Consider the following 23,620-nt stretch of genomic DNA (forward strand, 5'->3'; position numbering starts at 1 on the left):
GGGAAAGTTGAACACAGGCAGAGAAACTCACATTATAATTCCAAAACTCACACAAACACACGTTAAGAGCATGTGCAAATAACTTGCGCAACAGCAGCGAGCAGAAGGAACACATAGGAAAAGAGGAATGATAACAGAGAGCCATAGAGAGAAGTAGAAAGTGACAAATGAACAGAAAACATAAGAGTGGAAAGAGACTGGAGACGGTAACAGGGAAGATGACACCATTACCCACAATTCCAGTAAATGACCAAACAGGGTTTTTTCCCGCTGACTGAGGCCCTTTGGCACAGAGTGAAACAGTTCGTAAAGCTGCCCTGAGCCCTACAGTACCTGAGCGCTACAGTACCTGAGCGCTATACAGTACTTGCAAGAACAAAATGATGGATTAAATAAATATTATTTTATACTGGCCTGGTACCTCAACAAATGACATTTCACACCAGACACCAATTACGTTTTTGAGGAGCTAGTACATCGTAAAATAAGACAAATAAACGTGTTGTGAGACTCGCATGTTACTGCCAATAGATGGTAGCCTACACAAGATGGACTATAATTATAGCATGGATTGGCCTGGCTGAGAGACTTTGAAGTAATTTTGACAAGCTTTGGAGCTACTTAAAGCAGACATAATACATGTTACAGGAAGAAATCCCTGCATGCCTTTAGTCACAGTCCAGCTATCAGCTAGCCACAGAATCAGGGCTGTTCCATAATAACGAATGCTTTTACTTTGAATCAATCATTTCTTTGTTTGAATTAAGATAAAAGCTAAATCTAATTCAATTAAAAATCAATGCCATTGTACTGTCAAGGTCTGTTATTTTTAGGTAAAAAGTTGCTGTCTCTTCAAAGGCTGCTCTTGTCTATTTCTGCTGCTGCTTCAGGCACTCCTCAGAGAGGGGCTGTTTCATGAGAGATGTGAGGGCAAACACAACCAGCTACATTTCTACAGCAACAGCAACTCGGATGAAAAATATATTGTCATCCATGACGCAGATGAACAAAAAATAGAGTAAGTAAAATAAATAAAAAAAACGTAAAAAAGATGCACAAAACCAGCGCACAAATGTGCACCTTGAACGGGAACACAAGAAACAGGGAAAAAAAGAAAAACAAAATGAACAGAACAGGATTTCTTTGACCATTTAAACCTTAGTTATTTTTTACTTAAATGTTTTATCCCACAATTTTGTAACCCATTTTTTCACCCAGTGTCAATTATTGAATGTAATCCTGGGCGCTACACTTCCTCTGCCAACATGGGGTGGCAGCGGACTGACCTCATGCTTCCTTCTATGCATGAGGAGTCCAAGCTGCTTCTTTTCACCTGACAGGGGAGAGTTTCCCGGCCGGACGTAGCGCGTGGAAGGAACACGTTATTCCGACCAGTTCTTTTCCCCTCCATCAGGCTATCCAGGGGGAGGTAATTTAGAGACCAGGATTACGGCATGTTTTTTGTGAGGGTACGTACCCTAGGGGACACGGGGAGAACATACAAACTCCACACAGAAAGGCCCTTTCGCCAACCCCGCCTCGGGTATGGGCACTGATGATGTGGAGGAGGGAACACGCCCCCAGTGTCCACAGTGTCCCCAGCGGGAATCGAATCCAGGACCTTCTATCTGTCGCCTCATATATATATATATATATATATATATATATATATAGTATATGTAGTTGACCGGGCCCCCGGGGGAATATACTACCTCCTTTTTTCCCTCAACACCAAATCTCTTCACCAAAAATAGCCGGTCTAAAGTTCACAATGAATTGCAATGCAACGTGACCCTTGTGAGCTTCTAGCTTGCTATTTTTGTAGAATGTTCACCACTTATGACCAGAATATGGATGCACGCATTGCACGTGTTCAGGTGGTTAAGGAGAAATTAAGTTAAGCTGCATGCCCTGAAATAAACAAAACAGTCCTGGAAGCACAGATCTGGCAGAGAAACGCCAGATCTGGTTGCGTACCCAGAGCTGTGGCAGTTGTGCATGGAAAGTGCATAGAAGGGAATGGAAAATAGAGTTTTCATGACAAACCGTTTGCATTTGTACTGGCGGCCCACTGATTGGACGACCTACGGTTCAAGAGTTATAGGCCATCATGTGAAGCAACTTGTTATACTGTAGTTCCACCATGAGGTTGATTTGAAAATGTTGAGGTATATTTTCTTCCTTGGACTACCGCGAGTGTGCGTTTCACACTGATCGGTGCAGTGGTGCCTGACATTTGCTGCTTTTTTGATTGATTGATTGATTGATTGAATACTTCATTAACAGTTCGCCAATCCGGCCTAGTGGAGAAAAAAACCCAAATCACACCCGTGTGAAGTGAGGGGCGCTCTTATCATCGCGCGTCATCGTGACGTAGAATTCACACTATGACGAAACATTGTCCATTCATTGTTTAATGTTTGTGTAGGACCAAGTTTGTGGACGCACACTAAAAGTTTCTGATCCTTGAGGATGCTGTTTATCCCATTCTGACCGGGCACCCATTTTGGTGTCAGCATCATGTTATGCTTTAGCTATTTAAAAATAGCAGATCTACAAGCTCATATCGCGCCACCGAGTGGCGCGATACGAGCTTGTAGGTCTGCTATTTTTGAAAAATCGAAGAGCGACTGACATTTTTAGAATCTGATCTCAGGTCAGAATGGGTTCATCAGACCAGTGTGTGTCTGGCGGAACCCTCGTATGAATCTGATCTCAGGTCAGAATGGGTTATTATAGCCAGCATAAGAGGAAAGCTAGTGTACTGAAGAGGGGGATGCCGGAGACAAAGGTTGGAGACAACTTACTGTACCTGCATCCTCTCGATCATGGCAAACAGGTCCGAGGTCTGGGGGAAGAGAGATGAGACACACCCAAAAGGTAGGTAGGAATGTATATATATAACATGGATTCAACAATCAGTGGTGTGCCTACTTGCATGTCCTCACTAAATCCCTTGTTTTCTCATTCATTTACACTGCCGGCTCTCAGAGCACACCTTCACTTGGACTCACTGAGAACCCCCAACATGTTCGCCTATTGCAAGACAACGATCAGTTGAACACCTCATCACCCCCTCACGCTAATCTTCCCAAATGCAGATCTCAGTGAGCGTCTACTCAGACAGTGCCCAACAACACCATGCGTGAAGAAAAAGCAAACAGCTAGCTACTGTAGTCTCTCCCTCTTGGTGAAATTAGCCTTAGTACCACTCCCATGTGCTTACTCCTCTCTGTGGCAACTGTTGCTACAGCCAACGGGACGGGGGTTCCTTGAATCCTGAGGCCAAATTAGTCTTCTGCCCCTCTCCAGTTACGGTAATCGCATGACACTCGCTTAACCTATTAGGTAACAGGCCAACTGTCTGATTCACAGATGTGTACAGTGTGCAAATCAGGAAATTAACTCAAATTGTCACGGGTGGTTTCACAACTGCATTTAAACTCGGATGTGGCATTTTCTTGATGTTTTGAAATAACGAGCCCTGCCCAGTGATACAGGAAGGCATCAATCCGGTCACCATATGTCGTTAAATACACAGAGGGAACTACCACTAACTAATGGTAAAGTTCTGTGATGTTGTTGTAACCAAAACCAGGTACGCCATAAAGAAATGCCAATCTACAAGCTGCAATTGCAAGGCTTCGCGTTGTGAGCTTGTAGATCTACTATTTTAGAAATGTTTTGAAAGTTCAGAGTTCTGGGTGCTGAGAACTCAGGGTTTAGTACAACCTCCTGAAGCAGGGCCCAAATTAGGTTCTGTGAACCTTATCTGAAACGGAGCCGTAGCGCATGCATGGAAACAAATCCGGAAGCCATGAAATACGTTAACAGGGCACGACACGGTTCACTTAGTTGTTGTAGTTGAAAACGGACACAACAGAGGCATCCGAGCGCAGTGTAAACCTCAAGGTCTATAGCCTGTAGATGAGCACTTGTGATCAAAGCAGACCTCAATATGATGGATTTCAAACAGCTGCATCCTGAGATGCAGACAGGGAAGGGAGGATCACATGCACGCACGCACGCACGCACGCACGCACGGTGGTAGATGTTGCTGTTCACTAAGTAACAAAAGTGGACAAGAGTCAAGCTGATTGATCACTCATATTTAAGCACTGTGGGGCATGCAAATGTATGTACATACAGTACACACCTGTGCACATGCACACATACTATACTGTGCCTCTATTTGTATGTGCGCACACGCACGCACGCACCCACGCACGCACGCGGACACACACACACACACACCTGGCCCTGACACAACAGAGTCGAGGGTGCAGCTTGGACCATTGTTCCATGGGAAAATGAAAGGTGCCATATGATATGCAAGATCCTGCTACCAACTGCAAAACAAACATCAGTCTCGCCCCTTGTGTTAACCTGAACAGCTCTGAACGTCACAGCCATCAATATAACCCTATCAGTTATATCTCTCCATCTCGAGAGAGACAGAAACAAGGTGCTTCTGGGGTGATAAGGAGCTGGCCATAGCAGAACATATTCAGAGGTAGAACACACACAGCATCAATGAGATACCAAGATCCAACATCAACACCATAACTTCTTATTGTCGGGACAACAAAGGCTTTGGTTGTTTCCTGGCACAAATTATTGTGTGCGTGCGTGCGTGCGTGCGTGCGTGCGTGCATAGAACTCATGGGGCTACTAAGTAACTACAGTATAAGGCACTAAAGCAGACCCGTGAGCCACGGCATGATTCAGCACTATACTGTAAATAATAAAACACCTGCTCTGACCCGTTCTGTGTCTACACGTGATAAGCTGAAGGAAAGATAAGGCTGCCTGACACTCGCTGGCTCATGCAGCTCTGAAACGTCTAAGTACTAGTGCAGATGTGAGTCAAGTGAATGTGAAGATATAAACTCAAACTCATGTCAACTGTAACCTAATCAGGTTACAGTTAAAATACTCACATCGCTGTGGCACCGTCTCTTGGCAAAAGGATTAGTGGGAGGACTGGGGAGCAGTCCATCCAGAGAGTATTTCTTAGCTATCCTGGGCTTAGCCATGAGTCCACTATAGTAGAGGTTTGCAAGCAAGCTGGCGAACAGTGCAGAGGGAACCGGCGGCACAAAGTTTGATGGCTGTCTATTAGAACGCATGCATTTCTCAGTCAGTGTGTCCTTTAATGAAAGCACATCCTCCTCACTCCCTTCCTCTTTTCACACGCACACACACACACACACACAAACACACGCGCGGGTGCGCGCATGTATTATACAGTATGAACACCCTCACGCTTGCACTTACTTTCACACACACCATTCTAGCAGAGAGGGAGGAACAATGTTTCTCCCCTCCCATCATCACTACTGTATACGGCTATCTTCACTCAATCTTGTACTTTCTCTCTCTCTCTCTCTCTCTCGCACACACATGCGCACGCACGCACACACGCAAACAAAGCATACTTCTCTTTTTTGTCTGGTCATACAATGAGAATATTCTCTTCCCCTTTCTCTGATCTCATCCTTTCATTCTCAAAACCCTGCAGCCCTCCCATCCGTTGACCTCTCTCCACTCATCCATCTCTCTCTCTCTCTCTCTATCTCCCACATACACCCACACACGTGTTGGAAAAGACCATAAAAGACAAAGTGTCATCAAATGTCACTGTTTACCCATGTTGGTAAAATGGCTGGTAGATTGGAATATCAGCCATGATGTCATGCCTTTAAAAACAATGGTCAGCCAACTTGACAGCAAAATTAATGTTTCATTGTATTCATGAATTTAATTTGGACCAAACTGTTCACCCAAGTTTCAAAGCTCATTTCAAAGCAGATATGTATCATACCACATATCTAACCTGGCAAATTAATTTGTAGGCTACACCATTTACAATATCTGACTGACAGTCCCTTATAGATATTGGATATAGACAGCAATGAATTTGCATTGATGAAACCGCCCGGGTAGGATGAGCACATAGTTCTCTTTTCATTTTAATGTTCTGTGTGTGTCCATTGTCAAATTTATGACAATATAATAACTGCTCTTGCGTTGAAGCAAAACTGTGTTTCACAAGCCACAAACAATACACTTGTTTGTCTCTGTTCTAAGAGGAGTCACCTTGAACCATGAAGGAGCTCCTGTTATGACTGTCTATGTCCAGATAAAATGTTCTTTACTTTATTTATTTTTACTTTTTGATGAATTAAACATCCTCTAAGTGCCACATTCAAGGAGGGCTCTGTCTCATGATAAAACATCTTTATATTATTTTGCAGATGCTCATAATCCAGAAGGATTTACATTAACCCTTTCCTAGCCACGGTTAAATTCATTCATAGATGTAGCCTATCATGCCAAGCTTATTTTGAAGAGCCCAAAATCTGATTTGGTGAACCGGAAGTAATAATCTTTCATTTCCGGGGCGAGCGCTAGTTATTATTCTTTCGTCAGAAACGCTAACATAGTAACCGCAAGGTCGCTCCTAAAACATGCATGTTCTGTATGATCACCTCAATCTGAGCTTCAATTCAGAGAAAAACGCTGCTAAAGATGGTCCATCGATGAGAAGTCACAATTTGCACACATTACATTTACTGTAATCTATTGATGGTGTCAAACCAAGCTGTTTTCCCAAAGCGCAGTTTTTTTTGTATTATTCTTATTGTCTCCACCAGGCCGAAGGCATGTGGGGAGAGTATGTTTTGCACTTCGTCCGTCCGTGTGTCCGTCCGTCCGTGTGTGTGTCCGTCCGTCCGTGTGTGTGTCCGTCCGTGTGTCTGTGAACAGCTAATCTCGGCCACCGTTAACCCGGTCGATGCCATATTTTGCACACACACTCCCTGGATGCCAACGATGAACCTCTGCCCCAAACTTTCCAGAACAGCCTGTTATAGCGCCACCAGGAGGCCGCTTTGTGCAAAACAAGTTTTTGCACAGTACACCTACAGATTTTGTCCAAACATCACGCAAATTGGTACACAGTCTCTCTACAGCCATTCAACGAAACGGGTCTTTCAGATTTCTCAGACTCCATCCTGATTGGTTAAGATTGGCTTCCAAAGTTCACAGGAGTGCTCAGTTTCAAACAAAATGCTGCAAATCATGAACACATCGCGTGATTTCCGTCAAATTGTGCACCCACATTCCCACTAGGCCCGGACGGACACACGGACGGACGGAGTGCAAAACATACTCTCCCCACATGCCTTCGGCCTGGTGGAGACAACAAAACATTAAGGATGGTTCATGCCTACTAAGTAACGTTGCTACTGTTAATACTGGATTTGTTCATATTAGTAGATTTAGTACTCACGGGGTACTGTGCCAAGACTACAGGGAAGGGTAAAGTTAATAGCTGTGTTATGTCTGCTATGTGCGGCCATTTTGCATGTCTACAAATGAGAAATGGTAAATGGTAAATGGTGCATTTATATAGCGCCTTTATCCAAGGCGCTTTACAGAGATTGTGCATTGTATTCACCCATTCACACACACATTCATACACTGATGGCAGCGGAAACCATGCAAGGCACCAACCAGCACATCAGGAGCAATTAGGGGTTCAGTGTCTTGCTCGAGGACACTTCAACAGTAACTCTGGGGGAGCCCGGGTTCGAACTGGCAACCTTGCGGTTACCATCCAGCCACCCCTGAGCCACCCCTGAGCCACCGCCGCCTACTGTAGCGTATATGTATTTGTACCCAACTAGTTTCAGTTTTCTATCAATAATATATGTTGTTCAAGCTTGGCTGCCTGAGAGGATAACAACTATGCTCTGTCTTGACAGATATCGACTAACAAATCAGGTCTCAGCTCTGCTCAGTGACATTGTGTACATTGAAGCACAGTGAGCGTGGGCATGTAGCTGCACAGACTTTGCTTGGGTTTTCAACGGAAACCTAAGCAGAGATAACGATGGAACACTGAGGATAAGTACAAAACAGAGAGCTTGTTGAATTAATCCATCATACTGAGATGTCTGAGAGTCTCTTATAGGCTTAATTTCCTTCAAACTAAACCAGCTAAGCTGCGTAGGTTTAGGTTCCTCTTCTCAGAGAGACAAGGAGTCACAGGCTTCTGTGGTGAAAGAATGTTCTTTTCTTTTTTTTTCTCCAATGTTTGCGTATTATTGCATGCCACCATTGAGACACACAGTGCACTTTACATGTAGTGGTAGACAGTGGTAACAAAAACATCCTCTTAGCTGGAATAAACGTCAAGCAGAACCCGACTATAGGGTGGGTGGCCATCTGCCTTGACCGTGTGAGTGGTCCGCGCAAGTGCATGTGTGTGTGTGTGTGTGTGTGTGTGTGTGTGTGTGTGTGTGTGTGTGTGTGTGTGGCAAACACGCATGTGTGCATGTGTGGGTGTGCATGCATAGTGCATACTGTATATGTGCGTGAGAGAGAGAGAGAGAGAGAGAGAGAGAGAGAGATACAGTTATTTGACTGGATATGGGAGACCCATTCATATCTCTTTCTCATCAATATCCATGCTAAGTACTGTAGCAGATAAGAATCCACCTGTCAACATCATCCTCTAAACCTTCAGCTTTCACACAGAACAACATTCTACCTCAGCACCCCTCTCTCTCTGTCCCATATTCTTGCCGTGTATTAGCAGCAGCCTCAGAGTCAACACAGGAAGATAGCAGAATCCTCTTGAACGAGAGACAATCAATGCCTGTGCCCAGAAGCCAATCAACACACCACTGTCCAGAGAGAATCCATCAGGGTCCATTCGTCTTGCCCGGGTGCAGAGAGCCACATGCATGGCCTTACCGTGGCCACTAAAGCCTGAGGAAGCATACGGAGACAGATGAGCCGCTCTGCTCTTTATGGATCCTATCTATCCCCCCCGAGAAGATGGCTGATTGCTGCAGTGGTCAGGGTCTATTCTATTGGTATGCCCCCTATGGAGTGCTGTGTGGACTAAATGGAATGCTGCTACTGCCTCAACACAAGCACAAAGCAGTATGCAATCAATCCTGGCACATGGGAGACACTGCAACTTAATAGCTAGCCTTAATGATGTAACCATGAGGCTAATCTAGCCATTTAATCTATGCTATTTGCATTTTATTGAATATCCTTTGGGCCTTTGCTTTTACAAAACACCAACAGACCTCTCTTTCTCTTTTCATTTACTCAGCATCACTAGTGTCAAGTGAAAGGGTTATTGTAGACTAGAGTATTCTATGGTTTGAGATCTGCAAAATATAACATATGTCCTCTTAGTTCTTACTGTCCCAAAATAAATCAAAACATCAGACCTCCAGACTCCAGACGTCACTCTCCAGAGCAACATTAATAACTTCATTGTTGATTTACAAAAGGCTAGATAGTTGCCATACAGAATAGGGGTTTAAAATATATGTTGTTAAAAATGCTTATATATCACTGAACAAAGATTTTGTGCAAAAACAGTCAACAACTATTTTCACCCCAAACTGAAACGCAATGTCAAAACAACACCAGACATTTTAAGTACCACTACCAATACCATTTTCTATGACCACATTTTTGGACTCTTATCCAGACATACGTTACAAGTAATTCAGAAAGAGCTTTTGTTCTTCCTTGACCATCACCATTACAGGCAACCAATAGCAGACATCCCACCCTGGAGAAATCCTTTTCCGGGAGGTCCACCCCCACTTTCACAGTGTGGTGCGCCGCCAAAAAAGGTCAACATTTTCCTGAGATCTAACCCTTCTAAACCAAAGGTGACCTGGCCTTTTCAGTAATTGCCCCCAAACTCTGGAACAGTCTCCCACTACACATCAAGTCCAGCCCCACCATCGGAAGTTTCGAAAACTCCCTAAAAACTCACCTTTTCTCCATTGCGTTCAGCTCTTAGTTTGTGAACGTTTTAACCTCTTTGAAAAAAATATTGCATGCTCTCATGTTCCTTGTGATGTTGTTATATTGTATTGTTCTTGTATTGTATTGCATTTACATTTATTTTATTTAAACCATGAATATTGTTAAATAAAGCTGCTACATTGACACAGCATTTTACTCACCTCGACCTTCATTTCACAAGTCATTCTCCAATCCACACCTTATTGTTGGGCAATAGAAAATGTGCTCTTGTGACGCACACTGTGCAACGGCCGGGCAAGTGTCATTATTTTATGAAGTGTATGTGATATAAGAACTTAGACCGACCTATCTCAGAACTTTTTTTTCTCTCCTATCGTGTCTCAGACGCAACGCTGCTGCTGCTGTCACTAGTAGACGCCCACCTTTCCCACAGCGAATGACATTAATATATTTGACTAGATTGACAGTTCAGCGACAAATGAGAACTAAACAAGACGAGGTAAAAGGGGCGTTGTTGCGGCTTGCCGATCCGGTCCGTGTACTTAATATGTGCAATTAACAAAGCCAGTGGGCAGGCTCGAAACTGGATCTGAGCACTGAGCAGTAAATAGAAAACGTTCCCCCGCAAATCAAGATGAAGTCGCCTGGTCAGCATTTGGGTGAGATTTATGAGAATTGCGGTTGCTAATTCCTGCGAGACTCTCGGAACTTCCGGGAGAGGTGCGATGTCTGCAATAGTAAGTAGCACAAGGTCAGAGCCATCACACCAAGACAATATTGACAAATCTTCATGTTAATTATTCTTATTGTACATCCATTGGGACGACACAATGTGCTACTCAGAAACACTTACTTAAACCACATCCGCTGACAACCGTTTGGCTGTAAAGCTATAAAGCTCTGTCCTTGGCTTTAATAGCCTCAGTGTAAAACATCCCACATGTCTGCTTATTATTATGACCCTATAAAGATACACTCAAGCCTATCCAGGTGTTTCCCACTTAAGTTATGTTAGAAGCTACAGAGTCAGTTACAGCTATGTTAATATCTTAGATAGGTCGATTAATTCTCACCACTTGACAGTTTGTTGATAGCATAGAAAGTCAGATACAGTATGATAATTTTATAGTCAGCATGCCTCACACTTTAGGCTGACGATGCGTGTTTGGATGGGAATTTATCTGTATGAGCCTGCATGCCAGCACGTTTTCTCCTGACCCTGACCCTGTCTCACACAAAACTCGTCCCAAGTGAAAATTGTATTTCCTGTGCACTGTGTGGCAGAAATACTAACAAGGTGCCGTCTATGGTATGCAGCAGACAGCGACAGCTGTGGTGGGCCTATATTCGTCTCCGTAGTCTGTGCCACAGGACATAGTCTGTGCCATTAGACACGCCTCGCACCTGCATTGTGGGTAATGGGACACAGTTGGTAGAAAGTGACAGGCAAAGGAGAAGAAAGAAGGAGGGGAGAGGCAAATAATGGCTACAGGGACGAATTACTTTTTAAACAATCAGTAAAGTGACTTATTGTTTAAGTCTTAAAGGGATATTAAAATATATATATATTATTGTTATTATTGATGCGTCCCTAAATAAAACACACAAAAGTAATGAAGAGCCTGTTTGTTACAGTACCTTAAAAAGAGACGGAAAGGTGAATGGATTGTTGGAGCGTGCAACAGAGGGCTCTACTCCATCTTGTTTCCTGTTAGATAGAAAGAGAGAGAGAGAGAGAGAGGGTGAGAAGATGTATCAAGAGCAAGATACAGTATATAGTTATGTCCAGCTTTGATCATATACAGTAGCTTAATCTGCAAACAACATAAACAACAAAACCTGTGTGTGTGGGTGTGCGTGCGTGTGCGTCTCGGGCATAACTTGTGCACTGTCAGAGCGAACAACCCCTAACTTGCTGTGTGTCCCCCCCATATGCACTAGGGATATGCATTATGCAGTGATTATGCAGTGCCAAGTGGCAATTCGAGTGGACCACAAAGATCTGTTTCTGTCTGTTCGTGGGTCTTCAGAGGCTGCATAATGTGTGTTTGGGAGGTATAATGGGAATTTCAGAATGCCAACTACAGTGCCAAATATATGCATTATTGTGTATTTATCTTCCTTCCATTAAGTCTCTTTGTTCACCAATGTGCTCAGTCTAATTCATGCAGCTGTCAATCTAACAGATGACTTGACTCCTCCACGCTTTCAACAAAGGTATACTTATTTGTGTGTCGCCCTTTTGTTTAGCACATATCCGTATATGGACATTAAATGACTATAAGGACTGTCTGAGAATGGGGTTGAGGAGGCTTGCGCCCGGAGGGGCTGCTGGAACAGGCAAGGAGGCCTGTTCCTCACTCTCTGTATGTCATTACTCTGCTGAATCTTTTTCATAAATTCTTAATACTTCACCCTGAAGAACTTTGTCATTCCTTCATCTTTGGAAGATTATTTAATCGACAACAAAGGGTATGGCCAACACGACCCATCAGCCTCACTGATTGGCTGACCTTTTGCATCACATCTGTGCCACTTCTCCAATATAAGTGGCAGCGTGTACAATGGTACATCAGATAACAGAAGCATTCCTGACTTGCATCAGCCTGAGTAGGCTGGTGTGCGAAGGGTTATTCTATATTAAAAGTGCCAAATGGTGGACGTCACAAACGTAACATCCAGACCGTTGCTTCCATCTGCACCAAACTTGGTGCACACACACACACACACACACACACACACACACACACACACACACACACACACACACACACACACACACACACACACACACACACACACACACACACACACACACACACACACACACACACACCACCCTCTTCTCGTTTGTGTCTCTGATGGCCTCGTATCTGTTCTCTCTGATATAAGGGCATATGACCAAGACCAGACCAACTCCCCGCTTCACATGTCACTTAACGCAGCAGTGAAACCTAGCAGACGCCTGTCTGCAGCCTGCTCTCAAGCCACGCAGGGCCTTTCTCTGGGTTCTGCCATTTAGAACAAGTGGGTAACAAAGAAAAAAAAACTCAAAGTGCGCACGCACGCACACAGTCCTCCAATGCATCTTATTTAACTTATCCGTTAGGAATTTCCTTTCCTCCATTAGAACTGCATCGTCTAGAGGTGCACGAGGGAGTCCACTCTGCTGCACATTACAGACAACACACGGGGCGACCTGCTGGAGTGCAGATTATGGAATCCATTCGCGACACAACAGGGAAGCTGCTCTTTGCTTTCAGCCTCTCAGATGATTGAACGGGGGCTGCGAGTTGTAACCCGCCCACCTTCTTTTTTCACAGACGTTCTTTCTTATAGCATTTGTAAACTTGCAAAAGTTTCTAAACCTCCTACCTACACCAAAAAGCTAATTTAATTTTCAATGAAGATTGTTTTATTGATACCGGTAGTATAAATTTGAACATGGTGTGACGTAGTGAGAACGGCCCTGAAGCTGCACTGGATTTATTTACGTGTGAGCTTGTAGATCTGCTATTTTGGCTGTACATGTATGTTCCACTATTTTCGACAAATGTTTGCCTATTATGACAGACACACTGCCGCAGATTAGGGGCGCTTGGGGTCAAGTGGTTAATATGCATGTATGACACCTGTTCAGCTTGTAATGGTATATGAAAGCCTTTATGGATTGGCCCAGATGGTCAAATGTTTCACAGTATGATCTGTATCCGGACAGGAGGTACTGCGGCTGATTGAAAAACCAAAGGTTCCCACTTTGATAGTGTAGAAGTGTCCTTGAGAAAGACACTGAACCCCTAATTGCTCCTGATGAGCAGGTTGGTGCCTTGCCTTGCATGGTTTCCTCCGCCGTTGGCGTATGAATGTGAATGTAATGCACATTGTAGTGCTGGATAAAGGCACTATATGAATGCAGTTCAATGCACCATTTATTGCGTTTGAGTTCCGTATTAATTGATAAATTATAATAATATTAATTATATCCAACAATGCAAGATTTTTTTATTTTTATATTTGTAGCATTTCAGGTATAAACCATTGTCATTAACAACAAGGTCAAATGTGAAAGTCATGTCCGACTTCAGGTCAATGCGGTAGTTAGCTCTAGTTTCTATCATCTGAGGCTGCTGGCCAAAATCAAGTCGGTGCTATCTTTTAGTGATTTTGAGCGAGTTATACATGCCTTCATATCTACGCGGTTGGACTACTGTAATGCCTTGTACGCTGGTTTAAACCAAGCCTCCCTTGCTCGACTCCAGCTAGTCCAAAACTCAGCCGCTCGTCTACTCACAGGTACTCACAGACGTGAGCATATCACACCTGTCTTGGCCTCCCTTCATTGGCTCCCTGTCCGCTTCAGAGTGGATTTTAAAATTATTTTATTTGTCTTTAAATCTATAAATGGTCTGGCTCCTCTTTATCTGTCTGACCTTATTGAGGTTTATACTCCTGCTAGATCACTGCGGTCTGAGGGCCAGCTAAACCTCAGGGTCACAAAGAAGACCCGCTTAAAGTCCAGAGGCGACCGAGCCTTTTCTGTTGTAGCCCCTAAACTATGGAACGCACTCCCCTCCCACGTCAAATTGGCCCCCTCCATCGAGACCTTTAAATCCCGCCTGAAGACCCACCTCTTTACCTTGGCTTTTAACCCCGCCTGAGTTCCTTTGGTCCTTGTATATGTTTCGTCTCACTGTGATGCTGTTGTTTTTCTGTTGTTTTCTGTAATGTGTCTCAGTTGTTGTCACTGTTTGTACTTTGTTTTCTCGCTGTTGTTTTTCTGTGTGGTAGCTTTAGTGCACTTGTTTTTATTTTATTTTATTCTCCTGTACAGCACTTTGTAAACTCTGAGTTTTAAAACGTGCTATATAAATAAAGTGGATTGGATTGGATTGGAAATCAATAAAAATCACCATGCACATATCTGAAGGACAACACTCAGGATGCTAGTCACATCAATGATGGAAGCCTCAACATATAAACGCTGTCATCCATCTGTGTGTGTGTGTGTGTGTGTGTGTGTGTGTGTGTGGGGGGGGGGGGGGTAATATGTTAATATATGTTAATATGCATGTGTGCGCGGTCATATTACGGTAAGCCAGTTGAGAAGATGTCAGCCAGCATTGAGAGCCTGTCGCAAACTCTCACTCAGTATATGAACAAACTGACACTTACAGTCCGACATACAGTATGACACAGAACTAAGGCATCGAAACATTCGAACAGATGCATAGCAGTATATATCATCTCAAACCACAAAGAATATACCATAACTTTTCTGCACTTGACAATGATGCTCAGGTAAGAAAATCTTTATGCAACTGATTCTGGGCACACATAAAGTGCACCTAATCATCTGCTACCAAGTCAATGAATGACAGACGCAATAGATAAGTTGCTTCTACCATGCAGGGGAGGTCATGTGTTTATAAACACATGGATTGCAGTGTCTGTATTGATTGTTTTCCCTCTGTGGTTGCTGTGGTAAAGCTGTTCCCCTTTTACTCACTTCAGTAAGCAAAGCTGACACAACTGTAGGGATAATGTGAACTTTGTAAACCCACAGACAGTTGCGTAAGCCTGTTGTCAAAACATCCATCCATCCATTCATCTTCAACCGCTTATCCGTAGTCGGGTCGCGGGGGCAACAGCTCCACCAGAGAGCTCCAGACCTCCCTCTCCAGAGAAACATTAGTAACTTCCTCCTGGGGGATCCCAAGGTGTGAGTCGATATAATTCCTCTCCATCTGCTCCTTGGTTTGCCCCGGGGTCCATTCCCAGTGGGAATTGCGTCGAGGACCTCCCTAGGGAGACGCTCGAGAGGCATCCAGCCCGAACCATAAGCTGGCTCCTTTCCAGGCGAAGAAACAGTTACTCTACTCCGATAATGTTTCTTACTTACCGTAACCCATTAAGATCTGAGACTGATTCCACAAAATGCTTTCTAAATCAGTACTTCTCTTTTTTGTGCCAAGGACACCCACAATGATAGATTAGATCTGAAAATGCTTTGTGCCAGGGTACCCCCAAGAAGAGAAGATTTGTGTTGAAGAAAAGATAAAAAGGAATTAAAAAGCTTTCAAACACTTTCAAGATTTAATAGCATATAAGCTTGCAGCGTGGCATGAAGTGATGCGATGTGAGCACCATTCAGGCACAAGGCAGGAAGGCTTGGAAGGTTGTTGACACATGGTCGAAACTAATAAACAACCACTATCACACATAACGATTGGTACATTTGAATCTCAGTTTAATCTAAATTGCATATCGTTGGTGTCAGGTGACACCTTGTATGTTTAAAAAAAAATCATAATAATCTTTTTGACCCCATGTTATTTAGTCATGAGTTATTTTAATTGGTTAACTATTTGCACACTTTGATAAAAACAAATCTGGTTTCAATCCAGATAAGCCAAAAATCTGATTTGTGCTGGCTGTCTACACATAGGCAAAGAGACCTCTAGTTTGAAGGTAGCAAAGTTCCACACATATAAATCCCCCATCAGCGCAGAGATTACCAAGTAGGCTACTATTATTATGAATCAAAGAGAATCACCCGAAATGCCAGAAACGTGATTTAAATGCAAAACTCTTGTGTTGTTGTCGATATCCAATCAAACAACACAGAACTCAGACAGACGCAATATATGGTAAATAGTGAATTTATATAGCACCTTATCCAAATCGCTTTACAACGTACGTGCATTACCTTCACTCATACATTCATACACCGATGGTGAAGAAAACCATGCAAGGCAGCAACCTACTCATCAGTAGAAATGATTGGTTCAGTGTCTTACTCAAGGTCACTAAAAGGATCCCTGGCTAATAAGACAAATATGCCTTAAAACATTATACTTGCCCTCTATAACTAAAATTAAAAAAGTAAAAACACCTTCAATATTTTATTTCTTTCATTAATAGAGAATCTTTCATTCAATAGGGACTGCTCCTGTTGCAAGTTGATGATGCCATATGTCCATGTGTGGTCCAGCCCTATGGAATATTATGGAATGCACATGCTAATAAAAAATATATATTGCTTTGATACATATTATCCCTAGGAAGTATTACGTTTTTTTTAATCAGCATATGCATTCCATACATTCTATAGGGCTATATGGACATGTGACATCATCAACTAGCGACAGGAGCAGTCCCTATTGAGTGAAAGATAAAATATGTAAGGTGTTTATATTTTAGTTGTAGAGGGCACTGGGCATTGGGCAAGTATAATGTTTTAAGGCATATTTGTCTTATTAGCCAGGGATCCTTTTAACTCTGAGGGAGCCGATCAAACTGGGACACAATGACCCTGGGACCTTGACCTGACGCGTCAGCTGCATAGACAACCTGAACAGATGCCACACATGCATATTAACCACTTGAACCCAGCGGCAGCGTGCATGTCATAATAGGCAAACATTTAGCATACATAGTGGAACATCTAAATAAAGCTCACCCGGGAATAAATCCAGCGCAGCTTCAGAGTTGTCCTCGCTACACTGCATCTTCCAATTTATACTACATATTTCATCAATAAAACAATCTTCATTGAATCTCTTATAGGACTACCGGTATGTTAAAATCCCCCATCAGTGTAAAGATTACCAAGTACTATTGTGAGTCACTGTGGTGTTCCTGTTGTGGGAGTGTCAGTATTATTCCACTGATATATTCTGTATATAATTAAATATATGACATATAATGACAGCCATATATCTATCCAGCAAACAAACGTTAAGCCACTCTTCCCCTTTATTTGGAGAACCAACCAAGTAGACTAGATTGACTGCAATAAACCATTCATTAGGCCCACCTTTTTAGACAGTAAACATCCCCTGTACCAATACCACTGCTGTGTCAAACTTACAAAAGTACCAACAGCAATGTCAACCAACCAGCCATAATCTCATTACACATTATTTTCCCATAATGCTGGACTCCATGGCACTGCGCCCACTGCCACTGTCACTTTGAACCATGTGACTGGCATAGTCTGTGTCTGGGCGCAGATGCATCGAGGTGGTCTAGGACCTAGGTCACCGTTTGGCAGGGATGGGATGATTGGCATGCGGAGGGCACGTCCCCCAGCACTACTAATCTGACACACTGACGCAATGACATCAGCTGGCCTGTGGCACAGCTGGCCAGGAATAGTTGATGGTACTTCAGTCACATCAGATTAACTGCTTCTGTGTGTGTGTGTGTGTGTGTGTGTGTGTGTGTGTGTGTGTGTGTGTGTGTGTGTGAGAGAGAGAGAATGTACTGTATAGAGACAGAGGTCAGAAGAAACAAAAGCAAGAGATATTTCACCCCTGAGCTATTGTCACTCGTATGTCAGACAATCAGATATCTCGGCCTTTTGAAAGGTTTGGCGACATCTAACTTCAATGTAGGGGATAGAAATTGAAGGAAACTATTTGGAAACGTGCACTGCGGAGCCAATACAAGGACTTTAGAGGGGTCCTTCGCATTGGGTCAGTATCAGGACTGGTTTTCAAAGCAACAAGGGCCCGTCACATGCAACACTTAAACCATCTCAGCTACAATGAGTAAATGTATTTTGTGGCAAAAGAGACCCCAATTGTACGGCTGTACACTGTACAGTAAGCAAAGAGAAACTGTACTGTTTGTGAAACAAGCTTCTAAATTATCTGAAACCCTTTACTTGTACTTTTTGTGGTAAAAGCGCTCAAACTTTCTTCTTTCCTTACTTGATCTCCTTACCCCCCCCCCCCCCCCGCCCCCTCTCCCCATCTCTCTCTTCTTTCCTTCTTGTTTATAAACAATATACGATAGGAACTATGCACAAAAACCCACCCACCCACTTTTTACTTTACTACTTACTAAAAATGTGATGTGACAATAAAGTTGATTCTGATTCTGAACCACCTACTTGCTTGGATTATGTGGGGTTGCACTGTGCTCCTATAGCCCCTCAACTTCTCTGCACGTCCAAAATAATCACCCGCCTCTCATTGAAAATGTATTACCAAGGACCAAGGCGTGTCAGTCGCTTCCCGTCTGAAAAGGTGACGTGTAAGTCTTTTTTTCCAAGGCCCACACCGCCAATGACATGTTTTCAGTGTTTACGCACTCTTCTCTAACCACCATTTCACTCTCAGTCAAACAGAGAAATATGAAATATGTCACAGTTCAATCCTCTACCCGCTCCCTCCGCTCCTCAAACACCAACCTCCTCAAACCCATAAAGACAAACCTACGCACCATGGATGACCGGGCCTTCTGCTCGGTCGCCCCCGCCCACCTGAGAGCCCCACAGTTGGTTGACACTTTTAAGAGAGGACTAAAAACATTTTTATAGCCTTGCCCTTATGTTTTAAATGTTCCTTATGTTTGAAATGTTCCTGTTTTATTAGACTTTTTTTTAATGGTGTGTCGTTTCTTCTGCTTTTATTTCATTTGCTGTAGCACTTTGAGATTCCAACGAATGTAAAGTGCATTATAAATAAAATCCATTATTATTATTATTATTATGAGATAGCGTGATCGCAAAATCTCTGTCCCCCCCTTCCTGGATTTCCTCAGCATTTTTGTCGAGACAGGCTGTTTTTAACGGACCCCAACTACCGTAGGGAACGGATGGTCATGCTGAGAGTATTAATTTGTCTTCGAAGAAGCACTGCATGAGACAACCTCTGTGTTCATTAACGATCGGGGGATCGATCATAGGGTACTGGAGTTAAATATTCTGTGACCACTTTAATGACCACTAACGGTGAATGACTAAAATAAGGTTCATATCAGAGGAGAGAGAGGTTTTGTGTCAACATGCCTAAGCTCTGGAGTCATGTTTATCTTCAGCTACCCATTATTCCAAAATGCTGCCCTTCTAGCCTCCAGCTGTATTAATGGACAAACATACAAGTAGCAGTCAGGCCACTAGTGGCCAGCCCACCAACCTTGTCCGGATATGGATGCTAGTGTAGTGTAGAGGATGCTGTGATGATATTATGCAGGATTTACAGCTTAATGATTAACTTGATATTCCACACATATCTAAGGATAATTGCGTACACGCTGAGGGAAAAATGCTGCTGAAAAATTGAATGACTGAAGGCCGATTTGTCATTGCTGCCAGTGTGAACGCACGGTAAGAGAGTAAACTTGCACTCTTGGAAAACAGTGGAAGGAAGCAGCTCCATCTGCAAACTAGAGCCAATGCAGGCATGTTGAGTGGGAGGATGGATAGCAAATTAGCAATGCAAATAAGAATCTAATCTTTCTGCCCAAAGATTCTTACATATCCACACAGATTTTACACCATATCCATCAGCAGATTGGTCTCTCAGGGGGAAGACACATGATCTCCAGACTAAATCAAAGATAATGGTCCCATCATGCCAACTCACCTGCAAGAAATGATTAAGAAAGGTGTTTTCAAGCAACAGTTGGAGAGTAGAAAATGGCTGAGCAGGTGTCTCCAGGTCTTTTATCCATGTGGGTATATCAACTACTTTGGACACAGAGGTGAAATGGTTAGGAATATATCTTCACTTGCCTGGAGCAGCAAGCTCATTAGACAGTTCTGCAATGTTTGTTTAACAGCTGAAAAATAAGCAACCAGGTATATGAAAATAAGCCCAAAAGAAGCGACTAACTATACTAGGGGTCTGCAACCTTTTTTCTTTTATGAAGTGCCATGTTTTTATTTTCTAGATAGTCAGTGTGCCATATCAACATTAATTTTAATGACACCACATCAATCAAATTCCAACATATTTTGATTGTCCACAAATATAAACTTTTTCCCTTTTTTAATATTTTCTTTCACACCGAGTATTCCGTTAATTAAAATCCAATTGTTCATTCACTGGGTGCGCGAACGCAAAAAGTGTCACTTGATTGTGTTATGTGCACGCGAATCACATGCATGCATGCGAAGGGTACGTCCATGGGGCCTTTTGATTCAGGCGATTCACCCGTTATCATTGTATTAAATATACGAAATCAACCGTTATCAGCAGTATTTGACGCCATATGAAAAAGTTATTGGAATTTCAGAAGGGGGGAGGGGTTAAATGCAAACCGGGTAGGATGTGATATTAAGTCAGACTTTGGCGCTCCTGTAACTTTGGGGGATGCCTCCGTACAAACTAAACTTCTTGAAGTGTACAGAAACAAGGCCGTTTATGAGGACATTTCTCGCGGAATGGTAGAGCATGGCTACACGTGGTCCTATCTGCAATGTCAGATTGTTGTTGGTTACCACGGTAACCACAGCAGATATGTCGACGCTTTGGGTTGAGTTGTTAAAATCAGTCTGAACGGTAGTGTGAATGGTCGGGCCAAAAGATCGGATTTGAGGAAAAAAATCTGATTTGAATCGGATTTGACTTGATGTGACTGCAGTCTAAATCGGGCCTTAAGACGTGGTCTGACTCACGTCTTAACGGTATGCGGTGAGTCTTTTTAAGTCAATGGGCATAATATCAGAAACCGCACTGCGTCCTTAATTAACATATGAACACTCCCCCAATGCGTAAAATCAGCTGGCGAGTCTTAAGCCTTATGTGTTTGCACTCAGCACGACTGCACAAATGTTTATTTAATTATGGTATTAAAAACACCAGCGGGGAAAATAATAGGACACCTGGTGAGACGGGGAAGCCAAACAGTTTGACTGCAAATTATAGAAAGTATACCACTGAATTATTGATTACGTTTTATTTTTGAATGTCAGTTGAAGAATACTTTGTTGAAATATATTCTTAATAAATCTGTATCCAATGGCTACTGAATGTGTGAATTTTTAAGACACTAAGGGTGCCATTTTGAAGATCCGTTTTACAATGGGGTAATACATAAATTGCCCTCGCTCTGCGCACAATCGTAATATGAAAGGCATATCGGCCCGTGTTGAACGCACACACATATGGCATACGGCGTTCCTGAATATTTTAGCATTGTGGGAGTGTCCATATGTTAATTATTTTCGCTTTGCGCAATTTGCTATTAAGCCCCTTGACCTAAAAACACTCAGCACATAACGATTAGACGTGGGTCTGACCACCTCATAAACGCAAAAAGCACTGTTTGATTTTACACTTGAGCGGCTCTGGGAGGCTGCTAATGTTGTTTAAACCAGTGATCCTCACACAGCACATTCCCATGTCAAGGATCCCCAGATGAATGCAAGGACGGCTAATCCAAAAATTAAATAAAAAATTTCCAAGATTACTTTTGAAAATAGCAGATCTATACCAGCTCACAATGCATCACATTCATTCATTAAAACTATGAACTCTGACTGCAGGGGGATATATATAATGATCATTATAACAATGTGCAAGAACATATTTAAAAAGAAGGAAGAACTTTATATTTGTGGACAATCAAAATATGTTTTTTTATTTTAATGTGGTGTCATTAAAATTAATCTGAATATGGCAGACTCACTATCTAGAAAATAAAAACATGGCACTTCATTTAAAATAGGTTACAGACCCCTGTTATATGCGCTTATTTTTATAGACCTATTTACTTGTTTCTATGAGACATGGCAACATCCTCTTTTTGCGTATTTTTTTTGTAAAATGTTGAGATTAGAAATGGCCATAATTCTTTCATTTCTCAACCTTAAAAATAAATAAAAACATCTCCATAATCCGTGGGAAGTTTGCTTTCATATGCTGTATCACACCCGATTCAAGTCTTCTTCAATAAAATGCTAAGAGCGAAGACCATATACCATCGGGGCCACAGGCACAGCATTAAGCAGCAGCATTCAACTCATTCCTTCATCATGACTTGAATGAAATAAAATATAATAAACGTTATTTTACTGGTGTTTTTCAATAGAAACAAATTATTTTGAGGCATAAAGGTGACAGCATGCAGTGCAATAGGAATAATTAACCCAAATGTGACCAAGTCATGTCTTCTATGGTGCCAGCCTGAAGAAATGTAATACCACGATCCCCAAAGTGCGCATTCCGTATGTGACATCAGCTGACTGGTAAAGAGAATAGTACGGACATGTTGATTGGGTACGTCTCAAACACTCCTTAAACACACCCATGACTAATTCAAGGCCGTTTTGCGCAATCCACGGGGTGTCGAAAGCGCTTCTTAACATGCCCAAAATTGCAATATGACATACCACACGCCCCCAGCTCATAAAACTGTAATATGATTAGTAATATTATTTGAACTGCTTAATGGAGCCCTAAGACTCCTCTTAGTGTATAGAAACATCTTTTTCAGAAATCTTTTAGGATTTAGATGAGATTTCTTTTAGAATCGACCTCAGGTCTAAATGGAGTCAAGCACTGTTGTATGTGTAATCAGCTGCAGTGGTCAATGGGTCAGTGTGCATGTGTGTGTATGTGTGTGTGTGTGTGTGTGTGTGTGTGTGTGTGTGTGTGTGTGTGTGTGTGTGTGTGTGTGTGTGTGAGTGTGTGACCTGAATGCGACGCCAATCAGCTGCAATGGGTCATACTACAAACGGACATTCCCAGACATACATACATACACACGCGGACAGTCATTGGATCGATTAGGCACTGCTCAGGTCTTTACACAATTGGTTTAGTCTTATACTGTTGGCCACTAAGCAGCTCCACTGGAGCAGTTGGGGGTTCAGTGCCTTGCTCAAGGGCACTTCAGCGATGTTGGGTGAGTGATGATCAATCACTTCCCGACCCAGATTTTTCCTGCCCGTCCGGAGAATTGAACCGGAAACCTTTCAAACATTCACACCTTGGTGAAGAGCGCCCTCTAGCGTAATCACTGAAAACACCAGATGACACTACGTCCATCCATGGCAGTCAAGCGTTGGATAGAGGAGATG

General features: G+C 42.8%; 1 protein-coding gene across 4 annotated transcripts in view; it reads right to left on the reverse strand.

The window, feature by feature from the left end:
* The window catches only part of rap1gapb (RAP1 GTPase activating protein b), a 94,540-nt gene that overhangs the window by 32,953 nt on the left and 37,967 nt on the right, over nt 1-23,620 (reverse strand). For 3 of the 4 annotated variants that reach the window (XM_083771738.1, XM_083771736.1, XM_083771735.1), the window contains exons 1-2: nt 4,941-5,303; nt 2,813-2,848 (exon numbers count right to left, since the gene is read on the reverse strand). In XM_083771738.1, the coding sequence (XP_083627864.1) occupies nt 2,813-2,848; nt 4,941-5,129 (225 nt within the window). In that variant the 5' untranslated portion in view covers nt 5,130-5,303. Of the gene's footprint in view, nt 1-2,812; nt 2,849-4,940; nt 5,304-11,445; nt 11,516-23,620 lie in introns of those variants that run through there. The other variant, XM_083771737.1, reaches the window with a different exon arrangement.

This window comes from Protomyctophum parallelum, assembly GCF_964188405.1.
Source record: "Protomyctophum parallelum genome assembly, chromosome: 8".
Lineage (NCBI taxonomy): Eukaryota > Metazoa > Chordata > Actinopteri > Myctophiformes > Myctophidae > Protomyctophum > Protomyctophum parallelum.